This window comes from Strongylocentrotus purpuratus, unplaced genomic scaffold (genome assembly GCF_000002235.5).
Source record: "Strongylocentrotus purpuratus isolate Spur 01 unplaced genomic scaffold, Spur_5.0 spur5_scaffold_19, whole genome shotgun sequence".
In the NCBI taxonomy this organism is placed as follows: Eukaryota; Metazoa; Echinodermata; class Echinoidea; order Camarodonta; family Strongylocentrotidae; genus Strongylocentrotus; species Strongylocentrotus purpuratus.
The window spans coordinates 8,165,390-8,187,564 of NW_022145604.1; the positions used below are offsets into that span (position 1 = coordinate 8,165,390).

The following is a 22,175-nucleotide window of genomic DNA, read 5'->3' on the forward strand; positions in this document are numbered from 1 at the left end:
AGATATGCCTACTTCAAATGTAAAGGTTCGTCTGCTATTACCATGATTCAGCATCAGAAACAGTGGCGGATCCAGGATTTCATTTTTTTTTTAAATTGAGGGTGGTTCACACAAGTAAACACAAATCTCTGACAATTAGGAAAAAGAAAAGGGGGAGGGGTTATTACATATCGTATTTTTCTTTTTCAGATGATAATTTTGATGGAGACAAACAAATAGATTTGTAATTTGTTTGTTCTTGTGTGTACTGTATATTGTATACCTAAGGTGAAACAGATTGGGTCTTTTGCCGGAAAGAAGAGGGCATGTATTCCCAGTCCCCTCCCCCCCCCCCCCTCGCCCCCAGCCCCCTCCCCCGCATCCACCAATGATGCGGTTGAGGAGGGAAGTTTTCCACATTACCGGTGTACCTTCGCTTATTCGCTTGGAAGCGATAGAACATAATAACCTACATAATAACCTATTTTTGCCATTTAAGCTTTTAGCAACAAAAGACACGTAGCGCAATACCCGTACTGCCAATCATCTGCTTCACCTATAAAGTGACTAGGTAACATTGTCGAAGGTTGATGAAAATGCGTAATTGTTGTATGAAATGTTACCGATTATATTCCTTTTACTGTACAAACCCTCTAACATGCAACAAAAAAATGAAATAATTCTCAAACCACAAAGATATTTATGGTCTTCTTTGAAGGTGTCACTGTGCGACACTCTCTAACAGTAACTTCTCCCAATCATTTTTGAATTTTCCCAACCTTTTTTAATGAAAATAAGACATAAGACAGGCTTTTAACAAAAAATTCAACACTTAAAATAATGTGTGGAAATTCACCTAAAGTGTAATTAGAGTGTAATTAGATTGCAATAAAATAGTTGGAATAATTCAGGAATCGATCAGATCAGTTTTCCCAAATTATATCCTTTATAATGGTCTGTTTTCACTCAAACTTTCAGATTATCTTTAATTGTACATTTAGCATTGAAGTCACTACCCCAGCACCATTTTCTCTCATCTGAACAATATTACCAAGTCCCAGTTTATGAATGTTGTCAGGAGCATAACATCAATATATATTTTCTCCTCTGGTGCGTTTACAAGAAAATAATGCTGCCCAAGCTTTGTACAATTCATATTGAATACCTGCTACACGTAAACCTATTATTCAGTTAACACTGATCAAAAGCGTCTGACATAAATAATCAGGTGACGGCCCTGACTCCAGGCATTCACTATAAATTTATGCATATAGACTGTCAAAATATAATAATATGTTCCGCGCCTAGAAACGTAGTATTAGGCGCATTATAAATGTGAGCTATTATTATTATTATTATTTGCAGCAACAAGCGTTTCCGAAAGATTACGGATAAGAGATAAAATACTTACAAATAATGATATCCCATAAATATCATTTTGATTTATTCATTGGATGTATTTTGCTGGTAGAGCAGAGGATGAAAGGATCAGTAAACTTAACTTAAGTGAAATGCGAATGTATAGTTGAGAGCTGAAAAGGCATTAACTACATGTAAAAGTAAAGTTAACGACCTTCTGGGTCTCCCCAACGCAAGATTGTATGTGATTTAAAAAATATATTTCACGTTATCTATTTCGGAATTCAAATATATATGCGTTTAATAAGTATTCAGTCTACACCAACAATTAGGCAAATAAAAATATTTTCTGGTCTTGAATAATACATGTACATTTGTGTAACGTTCCAAATATCGATTTATTGCACTATATAGAGTGCAGAAAGTGCCAAAAGAGTAGGAGTAGGAAACGAACAGAAAAAGATTACTCCCAATTAAGGTAAATAAATAATTTCACACGACCTTCTTCTTTATGTATCAGCTTGCGACAACTGCTGCCCAGAATAAGCAAAAGTTCGGCGCTACACAACATGGAGACACAGGACAAGAGAAAGAAAGAGAGTGGGAGAAAAAAATGGGGAGAGGGAGAGAGAAAGGGAACGGGAAAAGAAAGAGAAAGAACAAAAAATAGGGTTAGAGACTGAGAAGGAGAGAGAGAGAAAACGATTTGCAGGTTGACTTTGATTATACACAATACTAAGAGTAATAGTAATATAAAATGATTTTAAAAATATATATATGTGTAACAGGTCAGAATTGAACTGTTTTATAGTGAAACATATACATCCATTTCTAATCAATATCTCCTCAGGAGGAAAGTAAGAAGTTTATATGTTAACAAACTTTGTACTTCAAAGAAGTATGACTCACACATATTCCGAGTAGAAGCTATCAATTTGGCCAAAACATGACATTCCACAGCTATGAGAGAGTTAATGATGTATGGTCACTTGGTCAAAGGTTGGAAACTCGACCCCCCCCCCCCCTTCCAGAACACTTGTAATAACTTTGCCAAACAAACCCCAGATTGTAAACATCGGATAAGAACCCCCAAAACAAAAGACTTCCTGTCTCCCTCCCAATAACAAGACCTAGCTTTCCCAGAACAGGTTATGTGTGGTAGCTATACCACCGTGAGAGTGAAGCTGTTATAAAAGAAGGCAGAGGTATTTGACAGATTCACTCCTGTACTGCACCCCATCCATGGGGCAGGCAGGGAGGTCGACTCTGCAAGCTTTTGGTGTTACATGTCATTATATAGGTAAGAAGATTATTCTTTTGTTATAAATTGGATAATTATTGAGATAATTAGTACTTTTGTAGATGTATTTTGATGTTAGTTAATAACCTTGGTATCGTTCTTAACGATAGAGTTTGTGCTGAATTAATATGCATTATGTAAGGTGTGGCATACTATTTGTTTAATCATCAGTTTAGGTGGATTTCGTTAGTGAGATAAGCACTAGATTAGGATTTGGTAATAGTAATTTGAGATGATTTGAATATTACTATGTTATCTGTTATATTGCTTGTAATCTTTAGGAGTTTTAGTTATATAATGTGTTGTTGAGATTAACTCTGGATAATCGTATTTTGCAAGACAGTTGTAATTTAAAGTAATGTTTTAAGAGTTAACAGTTAACGGATATAATCTGAACCTTTTTCAGTTTGGTGTTTTGGAGTCAAATTTACAATGATTTGTATTAATTATTATTCCTCCAGGTGTTGACAAATTACGATCAACATGTAAGAAGCGGGAACGAGAGGAAACAGTCCTCTAGGCCAGATTGCCAGGGTGAGTGGGTTATCATATTCAATGTATAAACCACTAATTCAACGTAGTTTTAATTGGGAATTATGTTTGGTTGTTTGACAAAGTTCACTTGATGGTTGTATTCATTTATTTGTTGGGAAAGTTATCCATACAGATGGAAGAACTTTATTTGTGATTAGATGCTGGTTATTTTCATGCAATATTGATTAAGTTTTAATGAATGTAATATAAACAACATGTTTATCATTTATTATTATGAGTCGGCTTGACGTCATATTGTTGGAATGCGTATCTTAGAGTCATTAACAAATATTATGTTATATCGCTATTATGTGTGTTTTTCAAACATGTCCATATTTCTATTTAATTGTTTTAACTTTGTTTATTTGTCCAGGCTTTAGCTTTGGCTTTAGCTTACTTTAGCTTTGTTCACTTTGCACCTGAAATAAAAAAGAACCGCAACACAACGAATGGTGTGATCGAGTATTTTCTACCAGTTTCTGCGTGTGATATCGGCGTGTTACAAATGGCGTAATCGGCAGGATTTCATCACTGCAAGTGCAATTAGCCCTGGCTTTCTGTGGAGCTTCTACATCCGTGTGGGACAACTCGATCGGACACAGATGTCTAGAAACGTGTAAATATCGACGTAGATTTAAGATACAATGATTGTGTGTATTGTATGAGTGTTGTAGCTAATTGTTTGTTTAGGGTAATTTTTTTGAAATTATCTTGTAATGGAATACTTTAATGTATTCAGTTTAAATTGTTTTGGGGAAATTAAGGAGTAATACTATTTATATGTTGTTGAGACTGTCATGATAATACTGTGTTTGGAACAATCCATACCCCCTTTCGTATTTAATTTCGGCTGGTTGGATGGAGCCTCAAATTAAGGGATGGCATACAAAGACACCGGTATTTTATATATTGATAGGAGGGATAGCAGTACATGTAGGTGTAGAGCAGGTATGAAGCTCTAGCTTTATCAGATATGAATAGTTGGAATATTCCTTTATTTGAACTTGTAAATTGTTGAGATTTGAAGTTGGGCATGATGTTAAAGTTTTGGTAACTTAGGTAAGTTAGGTTGTAGCATGTATATTACATTCATTGAATTGATATGCATGGTGGATATATTTGTTAGTTTAAGGACTGCTTTTGGAAAAGCAGGGGAGCCCATGAACGTGAAATGTTGTTTCAGTTTGGGTCAGCAATTGTTCGGAGTAACTATGTGCGTGTGTTGTGTAATGGATATTGTATTGTTTTATACCGAGATTTCTGGAATGTAACTGGGATTTGGCTGGAATTACTGTTGGACTTAGCCTGGATAGTGTATTTAATGTTTATTCCGAAAACCTCGACATGAGACCGGAATCATGCATGGAAGAAATACTGGGGCGACTTCTAGGAACAGTAGGGTTTATCTCTCTATCTTTGTTTTTCTGTTAACCTCATAGAGAGGCCGGAAAGGGCACATTGGTAGCGGAGAGGATTAGCCAAAAGTTATAAGATTTCTTTGTATATTGCATTGTCGAATTTTTGTATCTTAGGAGTTTATTAAGATATGCGAAAGGAATATCTGTAGGGCAAGGTCGTTACGAAATATAGTTGACAGTTTTACTGCTGTATTTGCTAGAGTGTGTACATGTACTATAAGGACGATTATTGTTTTTGTGTGTTTAAAATGACACAGGGTAGAATAATTGGGTATATACCGTGAAAATCATCTGGCTTGTTAGAGATGCCTGTAATATGAAGATTTGTGTTGATAACTAAGGTTTGGCAGTAGAGACTCTGGAACTGTTAGGATCGGTTGGGTATAGCACTTAGATTAGGTTAATGCTAGGAGCCTCGACATGAGACCAGTATTACATAATAAGGAGTGCTAGAATGACTGAAACAGATGAGTTTTTCGCACTAGATATGTTTTCTGTGATTCTCGTCATGAGACCAGAAAGTTCGTATTAGTGGTGCGCGTTGGCCAATAATGTGTTATGATTTCAATTTTTATATTCTGTATTATGCAAAAATATTTTTAATCACATGGTTAATTTTGATTTGCATATTGGTAGGCATCGGTATTAGGATCAGGAAACAGCCATGATGGGCAGAAGGTATAGAGGGAATTAAATATAATTTTTGTTGTAGTCTGAGTGTCGGGACGACACTCAATTAAGCAGGGGAGTGTGTAACAGGTCAGAATTGAACTGTTTTATAGTGAAACATATACATCCATTTCTAATCAATATCTCCTCAGGAGGAAAGTAAGAAGTTTATATGTTAACAAACTTTGTACTTCAAAGAAGTATGACTCACACATATTCCGAGTAGAAGCTATCAATTTGGCCAAAACATGACATTCCACAGCTATGAGAGAGTTAATGATGTATGGTCACTTGGTCAAAGGTTGGAAACTCGACCCCCCCCCCCCCTTCCAGAACACTTGTAATAACTTTGCCAAACAAACCCCAGATTGTAAACATCGGATAAGAACCCCCAAAACAAAAGACTTCCTGTCTCCCTCCCAATAACAAGACCTAGCTTTCCCAGAACAGGTTATGTGTGGTAGCTATACCACCGTGAGAGTGAAGCTGTTATAAAAGAAGGCAGAGGTATTTGACAGATTCACTCCTGTACTGCACCCCATCCATGGGGCAGGCAGGGAGGTCGACTCTGCAAGCTTTTGGTGTTACATGTCATTATATAGGTAAGAAGATTATTCTTTTGTTATAAATTGGATAATTATTGAGATAATTAGTACTTTTGTAGATGTATTTTGATGTTAGTTAATAACCTTGGTATCGTTCTTAACGATAGAGTTTGTGCTGAATTAATATGCATTATGTAAGGTGTGGCATACTATTTGTTTAATCATCAGTTTAGGTGGATTTCGTTAGTGAGATAAGCACTAGATTAGGATTTGGTAATAGTAATTTGAGATGATTTGAATATTACTATGTTATCTGTTATATTGCTTGTAATCTTTAGGAGTTTTAGTTATATAATGTGTTGTTGAGATTAACTCTGGATAATCGTATTTTGCAAGACAGTTGTAATTTAAAGTAATGTTTTAAGAGTTAACAGTTAACGGATATAATCTGAACCTTTTTCAGTTTGGTGTTTTAGAGTCAAATTTACAATGATTTGTATTAATTATTATTCCTCCAGGTGTTGACAAATTACGATCAACATGTAAGAAGCGGGAACGAGAGGAAACAGTCCTCTAGGCCAGATTGCCAGGGTGAGTGGGTTATCATATTCAATGTATAAACCACTAATTCAACGTAGTTTTAATTGGGAATTATGTTTGGTTGTTTGACAAAGTTCACTTGATGGTTGTATTCATTTATTTGTTGGGAAAGTTATCCATACAGATGGAAGAACTTTATTTGTGATTAGATGCTGGTTATTTTCATGCAATATTGATTAAGTTTTAATGAATGTAATATAAACAACATGTTTATCATTTATTATTATGAGTCGGCTTGACGTCATATTGTTGGAATGCGTATCTTAGAGTCATTAACAAATATTATGTTATATCGCTATTATGTGTGTTTTTCAAACATGTCCATATTTCTATTTAATTGTTTTAACTTTGTTTATTTGTCCAGGCTTTAGCTTTGGCTTTAGCTTACTTTAGCTTTGTTCACTTTGCACCTGAAATAAAAAAGAACCGCAACACAACGAATGGTGTGATCGAGTATTTTCTACCAGTTTCTGCGTGTGATATCGGCGTGTTACATATATATATATATACAATACAACTTGTCATTTTTTTAATGAAAACTCAAGTTGGAGATACGTTTTGACTACTCCAAAGCGGAAGGACGCTACAATTACGGGAAATAAACGTTATTAATAATAATTACTTTACAATTATTTATTCAACTAGAAGTAATTTGTAGCAAACGTCTTCAACGAGACCACTTGTGTTTCTGGTCTTGAATAATTCAGGTATAACGTTCCAATTACTGATTTATTGCACCAAATAGGGTGCGAGAAGTGCTTGTAGACGCTCATTTAAATTTAATAAGTAGGAAACGAACAGAAGAAAATTACGCCCAATTAAGGTAAATAAATAATATTTCACGACCTTCTCCTTTATGTATCAGCTTGGGACAAAACAGAAATTTATTGTTGATTATCACAAATGAAACTTAACGAGGTAAAAAGTGAATATTTATGAAATTGCAACCCAATAAAAATATTGTACTTTGCTGGAAACATGCCTGGTTAATTGTATTTCTGTGCGCTGTGAGAATTCTTTTTTTCGTTATTACAAGCGCTCTTTATTTATGTGTTCGTTTGTTAGATATAACTTCTTCTGTTTTTCTTTTGTTTAAATTTCCCTGTATAAAAGGAGTTTGTAAATTTGATAATAATATCAACTCCAAGCTTTCAAATTAAATTAAAAACTTATTGACACAAACACACAAAATACAAATTGTTGATAATGAACATATTGAAACGTAATGATAACGAAGTGAACTGCCAACAACACGAACGCATCTATTTTCGAGAAATTTACTCAAATGCAATTTCAATACTATATTACACATCCCATAGAAATGATGTTCAAATTACGTAATACCTCATCGTAATGTTCGCAAAGTTAAGTAGATGACGCACTTAAAGATAAACTTGAGTTCTGGTAATGCGATTGCATTGTGAAAGAAAAGGTGTGGAATGGATCAGAAAAGTTGATCATATAGCATGTGTAATGCAAGGTTCTGGAGTCATCAAAATCATCATAAATTTGGCAGAGTCTTGGTAAAATAACAATCACTTACACAGAAAGATGTATATGGGACAGCACACATGGTGTCGGGGCTAGTACTACCCTGATTTCCTTATCTTTCTATGCTCATTACTCAGCCAGTATACATTTTCTTCCAAAATTGTTTGGCACATGACATTTATTTGTAATCTTGAACATTCAGTGTAAGTTTCGTTAGATTCTGTGAGAATTCATTTTCTTTTTTTACCAAGTTTATCTTTAACGCTATTGATATTGCCTTATTGCACTATATTCTTTTACATTCTGGAAGACAAAATAGATGTATTCGCCTATTTCAAATCATAAATAATAATAATAAATAGAATGGAATCAAGAGGCATTGTTCCTGCATGGGGAACGGGGACAATTTAACTTCACGTGATTGCAGGGCCCTCAAGTCGAACAGTTTGATAATGATGAGGCTACCCTGGGGAAAAGCATTATTACAATTATTATTATGTGCATAAATGGGATCTTGGAAACAATGACAATGGTTTCATTCTCAGTTGATGTAATCCCTGAAAATGACAGAAAGTACGTAGCCTACTTCGCAAATGTTAAAGTTATGAGGGGAAATTAGCATTTTAGAGAAAATGTTGGGAAGGGATTACCGCGAGTAAAACAGGTTTATGATGTGTTGAGGAAAACAATCTTCGGTATCTGAGAATAATAAATGAATATACAGCAACATAGTTAAATAAACAGCAAGATTTTTATTTTCTTCTCGAATTATATTGTATAATATGATTATCTTATAATCCCTTGTAAATCTATTACGAAATATATATATATTTTTTGTATTGTTATGCAAAGAAAAATAAAACATGCACACTTGTATAAGTACTTTTGTATAGTTGTAAAATGTTGTTTGTAATCTATTTATTGTGTATAACCTGTATTTTTTAGTTTGAAAATGGAAATAAAATTTGAACTGGAACTTTGAATCTCAGGCCTCGGCCATGTTTCTCTCAACAGTACATGGATAAACGGTCTAGAATGAAAGATTGATTGATTCCTTCGAAACCAGATGATATCATCAAATGTTCGTGGTCGGGTGGAACTCCAAGAGTGGAACAATAATATCTCATAAGCCTATTACTGTCCTGCTGAAGAGGGTTTAGCGATAGTCATCTTAGTTTTCTTTTCATTAGCGATTATCGTTTCATGAAGCAGGGGGATTCTATGATGGCGAGAAACAAGGGCAACTGTTTAATGATTTCAAGATATATTATCTACATATATATATATATATATACACGCGCACACACGCACACACACACGCACGCACGCGCACACATACGCACATTTCCACATATACATGTATACGAAAGACTGCCGAGGACTGTACCAATGTATATTGTGGCCAAGCTTTCGGCATTATAGCCATCGTCGTTGTCTGTACAACCAAAAAAAAAAAGTGATCAGTTACATAGTTTATGTGATATTGAAATATATACAACGCACAAGACGGTTTGTCATGTCAAAAGTCTTGTACTCCATTTCTTATGATTTACGGCGATGCATAATAATGTGTTGCAAATAACCGTGAGGACGGTAAAAGTTTATAGCGCACTTTGTAATTAATATAATCATATCCAATTTTATTTGATTATAATTCAAAGCCACTATTCATGATCTCACTATGTTAAGGTAAAAATAAGATGAACATTTTAATTTTGGAAAAGGCATGACCGCGGTATAAACATCACATGGAGATCCACCTCTTTGTGAATGGGGAGGATTTAGGCCCATTTCTCCTCTCCTTTTTGTAACCAATCCTAAGTGTATACCAAATCTAAATCTATGTCGTTGTAACCCTGTTTATCTTAGATGAAACACAGCACGGATAAAAACAAGTATTTGAATTTAAATATATAGTGCAAAATATTGGGTCATCTCGTTGTCTCTCTCTCTCTCTCTCTCTCTCTCTTGTCTCCTCTTCTTTTCCCATTCATTCTCTTTCTTCTAGCACGTACATGTTTTTGTGTGTTTTTAAAGAAGAGTAACACTTTATTGATCTCTTCCCGCTTTAATACAGACGTCATACGCAGTGAAAACGGGGTTAAAGGTCATCTTTCACTGCGCCATCCTCGTCTCTGTCCTTAGCGTCCTCGCTGTCGCTTGCTACCGTTTCATCGCCATCGCCTTCGACCCGTTCGGAAGTCGTAACCTGGTCACCACACCCCGCTGCATCGTCGGCAGCGTGTTGATGTGGGTGCTGCTGGTGGTGCCGATGTTGGTCCTGAAGTACTGCTCGAGCGTGTACGACACGTTTCTCCTCCTCATTAACCCCATCATCATGTTCACCAGCTTGGCGATCACGGCCTTTTGTTACATCATGACATACAAGGACATCTCGGGAGCGGGCCGGGACGCGGGAGGCCTCGACCAGATCAAGAGCCGCCTTAAAGAAAACCGGAAGGTAATCAGTCAGAGAGACTGCCGTTTTTAGAGGACAATGGATGTCCTCGTTTAGTGAGATAAACATTGCCCATCGTAATTAAACCGTGAGGTTTTGTGACCATTAAATATCTTTAGCTTCTATAAATTAAAAATCCGAGTTCTTATGTCTTTGGTATACTATTAAAAGAAGTATTATACCAAGTCAAATCGGGCAAGTTAATTACTGCCATGCGATTTCTAAGGCCTACCTTCATCCGATCGAAGTTGGAACCAGCTATTTTAGCAAGCTCGATCTCAGCTAATTAGCCAGCTAATTTGCGTCTTCATCAGCCCGCAGTTGCAATTAGCGGGCTATTTGGTCGATAAAATATCTCGAGAAATGAAAAGTTTGATTCCAAAAGGAGCTAAATCCATTTTTTTTAATTCAGAGATGAACAAAAAATTGTTTACCAGAATTTGTACAGGCGTCTGTGGAAAAGTGACATTAGAAGGTGCATTTTTGTAATTGCTCTGAAAATTGAAAGATGGGTACTTAAGTGAACAATGTTCTGAATTATTACTCAATTTTCATCAAAATTGGATTTAGCTCCTTTTGGAATTAAGCTCTTCAAATATTGATCTTGTTTCCAAAATAGCCCGCTAATTGGGAAATAGCGGGCTAACTTGCGCTAGTTTGTGATGAGCGTATCGATACAGTAAAGACCCAGTTTCGAGCTTCGGGAAAATATCCCGAGTCTGAAAAGAGCGGGTTATTTTGCAACTTCGGTCTGATGTGTCTTCATCATACCGAAGTAATGTGGCCGTTTTAGAGAAGTGGCCACAAAGACAGGTTTGACTGTATATCAATATAATCAAAGCAAGAGAACAAAGGGGCTTTGTTTTTTATGTGTTTATGTAACTTTTTCTTTGTTTGTTTGCTTTGTTCTTGTTTGTTTATTCCAGCAGTGACGATCACTTATTTTAAACGATTAACCAGGAGTCACTATCTGTAGATTTGAAATGGCATACACCTCATTAAAAATAATGGAGAAAAGGTGGAAAGTTGGAAAACGAAATTCCTTTGACTCCCTCGTAGATCTAGGATTGTTATTATTAATTTCAACAGTGATAAAGGTTCCTTCAAAATATACGTCTATTGTAAACTTTGATGTCAGCCAGATCAATCTCATATTCTCGTTTCTTTGCTGATGTAAAAAATGAATAGACATGAAATTTCGAGCCTCTTTTACCTATCTCTTGCAAAATGGACGTATTCTTATTGTCGACCAATGACCTTCTAATTTCTAGATCACATTTTCCGCATTTGACGTAGTTTCATAATTTGTTGAGAGGCTTATATTAAAAAGCCTGAAAGCTTTCTACAATGCAACGATCATCTTTCTAAAAGATAGAACATGCGTCATAATTCGTTTTCCCGCTGCTACAAATGTGTAGGGCAGTTCACTTGATTCAGACAAGCACTTAGATTGTTTTCTTCTCAATGGGGGAGGGGGAGGGGTTCTTGATAACCTGTATGTACAGTATCATTCAATTTAACATTTTAAATCCATTTAATCAGCGGAGAAAAAGAATTAACTTCATACCAAAGGAGATTTCGAAAGTATATCTTGAGTGCGGACTATCAAGCTTAATGTGATTAACTCCTTTGTGTCATGTCTTTATTTCCTGAAGCCGAAAATGCTGATATCTTATTCATGGTGTTCCCAGAGAAGTGTATGTATAGAACGAAGGAGATGATGAAACGAAAATATTTCGAACTTGAAACGTAGCTCTTGAAGTTTATATGTGATATTTGTTATAAATAAAGGGTTTAAAGGGGCACATCGACACGGGATGAAAAAGGTGAAACCAATAAGGAATTCTGTTTGTTTCTTTGTTTCCCTGACTCTTTGTTTCTCTTTGCTTGTTTGTTTGTTACGTTTTTTGGATTGTTGATACTTCTTGTTGTTGTTTTGTTTCATTCTGAAGAGGAATTAAGGGGGTTGTCGACAAAAAAAGTTGCAATTTGTTGGGAAATACGGCGGTAAAATTCCGTCTTCTATAGAAGTGAAAGTCTTCTATGTTGAATTTCGCAGAGGGGTCAGGCTCGAGTAGCACAAGTCCTATTTTCTTTTCCCATTTACCATCCTTCAGCATATTTTTCGATTCTGAAGACATATTTTTTATTAACACATATTGTTACTGTTGTTGGTGAATAAATGCAGACAGTCAATCACTTCCATCACGGGCTCCATTTTTCGATTCATCCTATTTTGCAAAATAATTTACTTCAATCATTACTGTTTTTTATATCATGCAAGGTTCATGAGAAGGGAATAAATGTGTTTCAATCAATTTCACTCACATTTTGACAAAGAATGAATAACATATTTCGATCTGTTTTTCCCGCAAGGTCCTGGCTACATTTGCCGTCATCACTCTGACGAGTTGCGTGTGCTGGATCGTGCACTGTTTCCACGACATCCTCCAGATTTACTCCATCTACTACGAGAACATCGACGCCGTTAGCAACATCCTGGTCGCCCTCAACTTCGTCATTGATCCCGTCATCTACTGGTGGCGATTAGAAGAGTTCCGCGCCGTACTCTACAAGATGGTCTGTCGAAGCGGGCTCGCACGCCGTATTCGTCGAATACAAGGAAAGGTCGAAGACAGCTCGACGTCGACCTCGGGAAAGATATTCAGCGTTTCTGATACGACAAGGGTGATGAATATGTCGATTGAATCGGATGCCTGAAAGCTGCTTGAAAATCCGATCACCATCAACTGTCTTGTGGGAAATGTTGTGCTATTTATGTACTACAATATATTGTTTTTAAAGAAAAAATAATGTAAGAAACGTATTTTCCTTCTGATTAAATTGAATTTTAATGACTACATATCTTTTAATTGAATTATGTTGATACTAACGACGTAGGCCTATACAGAATTGAATTGAATTGGTTAAACTCACATTTGATTATATTGATTTGAAATTAAAAATGTAGTTGAAAGTGATTTACATTTTATTTGGATTCAAATTGAAACTGAATTCTGATTGTCTGGATTGTATTGGAATGTCAGATACACTTAACTGTAATTAATGCTATTGTTATTGGCGTCATCATTAAAACCGTATAATAATGAACTTTATCATTATGATTCAATGTAGTCAGTAACAGAATGAATATTACATCCAAAGGGCTACAACCCATTAACTGACAGCCCTCGAGACCAACAGCCTCATAAACAGACAGCTCACGACAATGTTGGTTTATTCATTTATTAAACCTCCTGGAAAGTTGTAGGAATTAAGTTCGACGAGACAGAGGCCGACATTTTGCTTTACATAGGACTTCTGACAACTATTTCGAGGGTTTATGTGAATAACATTGTCGGCCTTTGGACAGTCGGTCTCATAATTTGACGATGTTGTAAGATGTCGGTCTCGGGTGCTGTCGGTCTAGTAGGCTGTCGGTGTCGTGGGCTGTCGGATAGTATATAAAAAGAGAGATAGACATTTCCATCGGACTTTTTTTTTTGGGGGGGAGGGGGGTATAAACCATGACCACCAAAGATATATTGTAATTTTCTTTACGTTAATACAAATAGTACATCAGTCTATTAATATATTATTCTGTCTCATTAACCAGAATAAGAATAGGACATTCTATGAAAGCATGCTGTATTCAATGTATGAGAGTATTTTGGGGGGAGCAGGACTAGAGCAAGATAACAATCGCCTACTAAATATTCTGGGAGACAGTCAAACCGAATAATTGTATTCATCAATATGAAAGTGGCTGTCTTGTGGTGTAGCCATGATTTATTATGTGCGCTGTGTAACCTTCACTTAAAGGGACCTTGGTAACATTGTTCAGATGAGAGATAGGGGCATGCCATTCGGCTACAACTTGTTTGTCCGTCCTGAATAACACAGAAAATCAATGCTAGATGTACAATTAAAGATAATCTGAAATTTTGAGTGGAAACGGACCATCATTCGTGGTACAAATTGGGAAAAACTGATCTGATCGATTCCTTAATTCTTCCAACTGTATTATTACAATTTAGTTACATTTTAGGTGAATGGAAATCGTCACAAAGCAATACAATGACTTTACATTCCATTCCAGACATTTAAGTGTTGACAGAAATTTTATAGCCTGTTTTATGTCTTGTTTTCATGGGAAAACGGTTGGGAAAATTCAAAAATGGTTGGGAGAATTTACTGTTAATCACTGTTAGAGAGTGTCATACATCGACTCCTTCAAAGAAAACCATAGATATCTTCGTGGTTTAAGAATTTTTTCAGGATTTTTTGCATGTCAGAGGGTTAGTACAATAGGAGGAATATAGTAAGTAACATTTTATACACAAATTAAGCAATTTTTTTCATCAACCTTCAACAATGTTACCAAGTCACTTTAAGGCCCATGAAAATAAATTCAAATTATCATGGGTCTTCACCAGAGATATTACGCCTACCCCCACCCCTCCTCTTCTTCCGGACAGCACCCCATTGTGCCCCGCTGTAATTGTAGTAAAACAAAACTACACGGGGCGGCAGTGGAATAGGAGTTGTAGTTCAAATATTTCTCATCTGTTTGCTGACAATCATTGGTACGCGTCTTAGTTCATACTCAGCTCATTGAGATAAGATTAAATGATACATTTTGTTTATAACCTGACTTATCCGGGGACCTCTGGAAATTAATAGACTTCGGGATTGCGTCCTTTTAATTAATGGCATATTCTTATTATTGTACAAAGAATGGGGAAGGCACCCCTTAATCTGTTTGTTTTCCTTCTTCTTCTTCTTCTTCTCTTTTTTCTTCTTCTTCTTTTTCTTCTTCTTCTTCTTCTTCTTCTTCTTCTACTTCTTCTACTTCTTCTATTTCTTCTTCTTCTTCTTCTTCTTCTTCTTCTTCTTCTTCTCTTTTTTCTTCTTCTTCTCTTTTTCTTCTTCTTCTTCTTCTTCTTCTCTTTTTTTTTTCTTCTTCTTCTTCTTCTTCTTCTTCTTCTTCTTCTTATAATCATTGTTATTATCATTTTAATTATTATTATTATTATTATTGTTCTTAATTTTACCATACTCCTTATTATCATTAATCAGTATTATTATTATTATAATCATTATTATTATTATTATCATTATTATCATTATTCATTATTGTTATTATTGTTATGATTATTATTCTTTTATATTTATATAACGTTGTATTTTTATCTAATAGTGTATTCAAGGTTTACCCTTAGTATTCGGTTTAATATTCAGTTCAACTAGACGAAAATGTTCCGAGTTATTTTGTGAACTTTGATTTGTATTTATTGTTGAATGATAACCGGGGATAACCCATCTCCTTAATGTTACATTATGTCTGCACAGTACTAGTAACGACCTTGTTTTAATAGGATATTAAAGATTGATATTTTATTTGTTTGATTCATTACTCACTATAACATCTATGTGTATACTTGAACTTGCAAGAGATGTACCACGCAGTCTGTGTCTGTAAGTGTATCTTTGATATATGTGATCATAATAAATGATACATAATTTGATTACGAACCTTCGGAATTACGAACCTTCGGAATTACGAACCGTATTTCATTATCGGAATTACAAACATTTGGAGTAATGAACCCTATAGCATTTTCGGAATACCGGCCCTTGAGAGTAAAGCATTATAATATTCGGAATTAGGAACACTTTCTCAATCTCGGAATTATGACCCAGGGGTGTTGGAAATTTCGGAATTATGAACCTTCGGAAAAATGAGTAACGCCAGGGGAGGGGATACTAATGGAGTTTCTAGGGGTGAAAATAGATCCAGTCATTGAGAGGGCATTGCTTTCGGTGTCGATCCGGTGGAAGATTTATCAGGGAGATGAGAGTTTATCTCACTGGTTCTATATAGATATTGAAGCGCGGAAGAAAAAGGTGTGCAGTGAAGTTGTGCCATCCTCTGTTTAAGTTTCCTTTTGAACTTTATTCGATCTCTCACTCTCAGTTTACCTACCCCCACCCCTTCCTTTCCCAACTCTCTGTCTCTCTCTCTCTTCTTCTTCTTCCTGCCCCTTCTAGTCCCCCTTTGTAGTCGCCGTTTTCCCCAATATTGGAGGTACCGAGAACAGAATGGTTTGTTTTAAAGGGGCTACTTCGAGTTCCTCAAAAGTTATGAGTCCCACAAGGTTCGATTCTAGGGCCACTCCTTTTTTTCTAGCTACATAAATAGTTCACCCAAATGTATTCATGATGGCATTGTTGATATGTATGCTGACGACACAACTCTAACAGTCAGCGGGAGTAATGTCACATTAGTAGAACAAAAGCTAACCAAAGGTATGGAAAACATATTTTCATGGGTAACAACAAACCGTCTAGTTCTTAATGCGGATAAAACAAATGTGATGCGTAATGGATCACGATCAGTTCTTAACGGAGTAAATAATTTTTCTGTCACACTAAACGGCAGCTGTTTGAAAAGAGTAAAAGTGGCAAAATGCCTAGGTGTCATGATTGACAAGGAGTTACGTTGGATGGAGCATGTGGAAAAAGTTATTAAAACTGCTCAAAGAAATATAAGTGTAATTAAGCGAGCCAAAAGTTATGTTTCAATAAGATCTCTAAAACTTCTGTATAATGCCATCGTACTTCCTCATTTTGATTATTGTTCCTCGATTTGGTCTGAGACAAAGACGATTAAATTACAAAAGGTTCAAAACGAGCTGCACGTGTAGGGCTGGGAGAAGGATTTGAAGTATCTTCAAATGATATATTTAGTCGCTTAGGATGGATGCCTATTCAGACACGTTTCCATTTTGGACGTGCACTGATATATGTATAAATCAATACATGCAGTGGCGGATCCAGGGGGGGCCCGGGGGGCCCGGCCTCCCCCCCCCCCCCTTGAGAAAGAAATCATGCAAAATCACGCGATTTTTACCTTTTGGGGGGGGTTGGCCCCCCCCCCCCCTGGCGCTCAAGGGGGGGGTGCAAATTTACACCCCCCCCCCCCACTGAGCGACTTTTCGGCTGGCTGAGTCGTTGCGATTTTTTAGGGGACTCCAAAAAAAAAAAAAATGTCCGCTTACGCTTACTTTTATATTATACTTCACTTTTCATATTCATATAGGCCTATGCTTGGATACTCTTGTATAAATTATGTCAAATAGGTTTTTTTTTTTTTTAATTTTCTTTACTTTAGATATTCATAATATGCTTGAATACTCTTGACCAATGATTAAAACCGAAAAGGATATTGACTTTGAAATAAAAGTAATTATTGCATTTCTCTTAATAGGGTATACACACAATATGATAATTCTCTTGACTCATAAAATATATGGATTTGATGAAAGAAGAATGCTGAACTTTGAATATTATTTGTGAAACGGGAATCGAAAGCAGAATTATGATTTGCGTTCGATTAGATTGACGATTGCTTGGTCATTTCTGTTTCAATACAAGCATGTACATGATATATTTGGGTTCAGTAATTCAGTAATTAACGCAAAACAATGCAATAAATTCGTATACAAGACCAAACTAACAACATTGAAAACAGTTTTGTTTTAATGTCAACGGATCATTATTGACGTAAATGTTAAATGCCCTTCTATTAAATTGTTGATAAAAAGACGTTTTGTTTCAGACAAAATGAACTATAATGTTTTGTGACATTTTCCTATTTCTATGACGGGCTAGGCAAACCTTTTTACGATACCTTACACGTAGCATATTTATTCATGTTCTCCCAGAAGAAGAAAAAACTCTATTTACGCTATCATAAAAATGAAAAAAAAAGCCAGAAAGTGTGATAATTTTGTAATCAATATTTTTGTATGATTGAGTAAATAAAGTGATATATCCGTGTACATTATATTTTACATAATATAGTGTTTTGGTATCGACGCTGTATTATTTGTTACTTTTAGATTAAAGAAGTTTTACTTATATTATGTTTTGCATGTGTTAATTCATGAATGTAAAATTGTTTATATTTTTGTGGAAATATCTTTGCAGTTTTGTTCAACACCGATGTTGTTTGAGTTGCAGTATTGAAAGAACAAATAAATAAAAGCATGTTATAGCGTTATTTTTATTTTCCTATATACAGTGAAACCTGTGTTTAAAGATTACTCAGGGAGGCAAGAAAAGAGGCCTTAATGTGCAGGTGCTCTTTATGTGCAGGTTCCTTCAGTACAGATTGCAATGAAAAACGCTGAAATGAAAGTTGCGGTCTTTGTATACAAGTGGTCTTTCTGCACAGGTGCATTTGACTGTATTTATTTAATTCATTTACTGGCGAAGAGATAAAACGTATAGAACGTCAAAAAAAATGACAGACGATTGTCTGACGAAAGTCAGCTGTATGTATTAGTTAGAGGAATATGAGTATTTGCTCGGGTCTCTGATAGTAATTGCATCCTAAATATATATTCATAATGCGCTGAGTGATAATTAGATCACGATACTCTTTTTTGTTTTCAACGAGAACTCATTTCCATTCCAGATCATCCTGACGTTATACTTTTGGACAACGAATTTGTCTTTTCATAGAAATTTGTTTTATTCATTTCACACTGAATGAAATAATCAGACAAGGAATAAATTGCACTTTTTAACATTGAAAAAAATGTCAGTTGTGTATAGCACCCGTTCATGATGTGCGTCATGTTTGCAATAAATTCATTATACCCTCACGTATAATAAATTTTTAGTTTTCTTTCCTTTTCAAAAAAATGTCAATAAACAGAAAGCAAATATTACTATCATAAGGAAACCCTTTCATGTAAAATTCACATATTCCGTGCCTCTCATTAAATAGTACATCCTGAATATAATACATGCATTTGAACAATACAACATTATGTAGTTGTCTTTTCCCCCAGAGAAGTCGCGAAATAAATCCATAAATAATTGGTTTCGAATGCGTTTTCTTTCAGAGTCTTGTTATTGTCCTGTTGAAGTCATTTTTAGATATTTAATCAAAAATATGAACGCAAACGGATCTCAGAGTTATAGACAAAATCATTTCCCCCTGAAATTATCACGCGATCGTGTAGCGTTATGGTTGGAAATTGATTCTGAAGTTTTTAGAAAGTCTTTGTTATCTTGTTAATGCGTTGTTGCCGTTGCTGTTGTTGATGATGATGATGACGACGATTGATGATGATGATATGTGATGACAGCGACGACGATCATCACTACGAACATGTGTGTTTGGTCATGATCTTGGTCAGTTAATTCATGTTTAGTATTATAATGCTTACTCTCTAACATTTCAATTTTGACAGATTATTTAATTTTATATAATTTCAGTCATTCTTCTTGTAAGACATATTATATTGAATAATATATATGTTTTTTCTTTATCATTATTTCTTTGCAACACTCCATTTGATCCCGCATTGTATTACAAATCAATTAAATCCAACTTCGCAATATACAACCCACCCATTTAGGATTAGTGCGACCGTATCTGTGCTATCTTTTTTCAAATTACTAAAAAAAGATTTTAGGAGCTTAATTTTGGTATGCATTTTACAGTTAGCCTTCATCGCGTTATCATGATAATCCATACTTTGTGTAACCATGGCTACCAGAAAATCTCTATGGTCATAGACATAAAGCACTGCAGATAAGTATATAGGCTGTAATTTAAACTGTACAGAATATATACATTGGAACGAAAATTGATATTATGTCATTAGTATCAACATGTTTATTCATATTATTCATATTATCATTATCATCATCATCATCATCATCATAAGTAGTAGTAATTCAATTCATTCAATTCAAAAAACAAAAAAAAAATTAATAGCACAAACATGGTAACAAGTTTTAAAGATATATGCTTGTAAAAACTAGCAATATATAAATAGTTTATAGTATCATTGGGATTAATAATATAGTGTCATTATTATCATTATTATTATCGTTATTATAATTATTATTATTATTATTATTATTATTATTAGTAGTAGTAGTAGTAGTAGTATTAGTATTAGTATTATTATTAGTAGTAGTAGTAGAAGTAGTAGTAGTAGTAGTAGTATTATTATTATTATTATTATTATTATTATTATTATTATTATTATTATTATTATTATTATTATCATCATCAGTATTATTATCATTATTATTATCATTATTACATATTATCAAAATTACTATAAAACTCTATATAAAGCTTGCATGCATGCAAAACTTGAGGAGCAAATTATAATTCTGGTCATGTGCGAGATTGAGTACTAGGAATCCTGTCCATGTCAATGACATGGCAGTTTCTGCATTGCGAGGGAGCAAAAATAATTATTGTTATAAAATGACAAGATTATTTCGTCGTCAAATATATTAGGTAAGATATTACAAAGTGGTCTACTTAGGCCTGAATAGGCCTACGAATTGTGGTTACTCGAAAAATTGTGATTTTCATAATCTATAGACCTGCCTTAATTGTATTTTCCCTATATAATATCAGTTTCGACAACCCTGACGAGCTCGTACTCAGTAGTCTTTTTTTTTAAGCATTCCTTTGTCATGCCGAGACCCCTCTTAAAAAGGAAATTATAGGCCAGTTTCGTGATAAATTAAACAGAAGCAGAATTATTTCATGAGAAAATACTTCAAACATATAGAAATGCAACGTTTGGCTTATAGTTAGATGGTGGACATACGAAGCGAAGAACAAAGAAATCGTGTTTTCTTCTTACTATTTTTCTCTCTCCTTCTTTTCCTTTTTCTTCTTACTATTTTTTCTCTCTCCTTCTTCTTCTTCTTCTTCTTTTTCTTCTTCTTCTTCTTCTTCTTCTTCTTCTTCTTCTTCTTCTTCTTCTTCTTCTTCTTCTTCTTCTTCTTACTATTTTTTTCTCTCTCCTTCTTCTTCTTCTTTTTCTTCTTCTTTTTCTTCTTCTTCTTCTTCTTCTTCTTTTTCTTCTTCTTCTTCTTCTTCTTCTTCTTCTTCTTCTTCTTCTTCTTCTTCTTCTTCTTCTTCTTCTTCTTCTTCTTCTTCTTCTTCTTCTTCTTCTTCTTCTTCTTCTTCTTCTTTTTCTTCTTCTTCTTACTATTTTTTCTCTCTCCTTCTTCAGCGTACTACTTTATTCAAATCCTAATCCAAAATATCTTGAGGAATAGCTCAGTGAACAGCTGTCTACGTGTGTCGATTGGATGACTAATAATAAGCTATTTTTTTTTACACTTGAGGCAAACAGAAAGCATTTTGTTTTGTTCTAAACGTACTATTCTAAAAAAAGTATTTTGAATTCAAAGTGCATGACACACAATAATCAAGTAATCAAGAGAAAGGAATCTGTGAACTATAGTTAGGCATTGAGTAGGCTAGCGCAATTTCATTTTCATCTTTAGTAGAATCAGTTTTAAAAAAAAAGCGAATCCTCGTCAGAAATTTGTGTACAGATCGATATCAATGTTACATGGATTTAAAAGCAAGACGCAGTGGCGGATCCACGAAGTTGAAAATTATACCGAACAAATTGGTGAGATTCATCGACTGATCTGGTCCAAGAATTAACTCATGTTGGCTACAGCGAACTTTCTCAAGCTGGTTTCAGGGGGGGGGGGGGGGGGTAAGGTTTAGGTCAGCTATTGTTATTTTCTTTTTTTTAAATACATTTTAACAAAAAATATATATTTTTTTGTTTGGGCCGGGGGGGGCACGTCCCTGTTTTTCAGTGCAGTTTTGGCGAATTTAGGGCTGATTTTAACATATTTTTTTGGGCCGGGGGGAGGGGCACGTGCCCCCTGTGCCCCGCCCCCCCCCCCCCCCCTGGATCCGTCCCTGAGTTTTCTTGAAGTCAGCCAAAGATCAAAACAACTCATATTGCGTC

At 35.1% G+C, this 22,175-nt stretch overlaps 1 protein-coding gene and 1 long non-coding RNA gene across 2 annotated transcripts; both read left to right on the forward strand.

Moving 5' to 3' along the window:
* Positions 1-2,122: 2,122 nt before the first annotated feature.
* Positions 2,123-6,841, forward strand: LOC115926007. The gene is made up of 3 exons (XR_004064920.1): positions 2,123-2,638; positions 3,100-3,172; positions 3,546-6,841. It is a non-coding gene; the product is annotated as an uncharacterized LOC115926007 (long non-coding RNA).
* A 2,611-nt stretch (positions 6,842-9,452) lies between these two features.
* On the forward strand, positions 9,453-13,074 carry LOC100893467 (proteinase-activated receptor 1-like). Its single transcript, XM_030990877.1, has 3 exons — positions 9,453-9,488; positions 9,973-10,356; positions 12,730-13,074. Exons 1-3 carry the CDS (start codon positions 9,453-9,455, stop codon positions 13,072-13,074), a joined length of 765 nt encoding a protein of 254 aa, XP_030846737.1.
* Positions 13,075-22,175: the final 9,101 nt, after the last annotated feature.

Excerpts from the sequence above, each read along its gene's own strand:
- LOC100893467 (XM_030990877.1), top strand. The coding sequence starts at position 9,453 with ATGCATAATAATGTGTTGCAAATAACCGTGAGGACG. Across the intron at positions 9,489-9,972 it reads TGCAAATAACCGTGAGGACG|ACGTCATACGCAGTGAAAAC; the intron begins GTAAAAGTTTAT and ends GCTTTAATACAG. Across the intron at positions 10,357-12,729 it reads GCCTTAAAGAAAACCGGAAG|GTCCTGGCTACATTTGCCGT; the intron begins GTAATCAGTCAG and ends TTTTCCCGCAAG.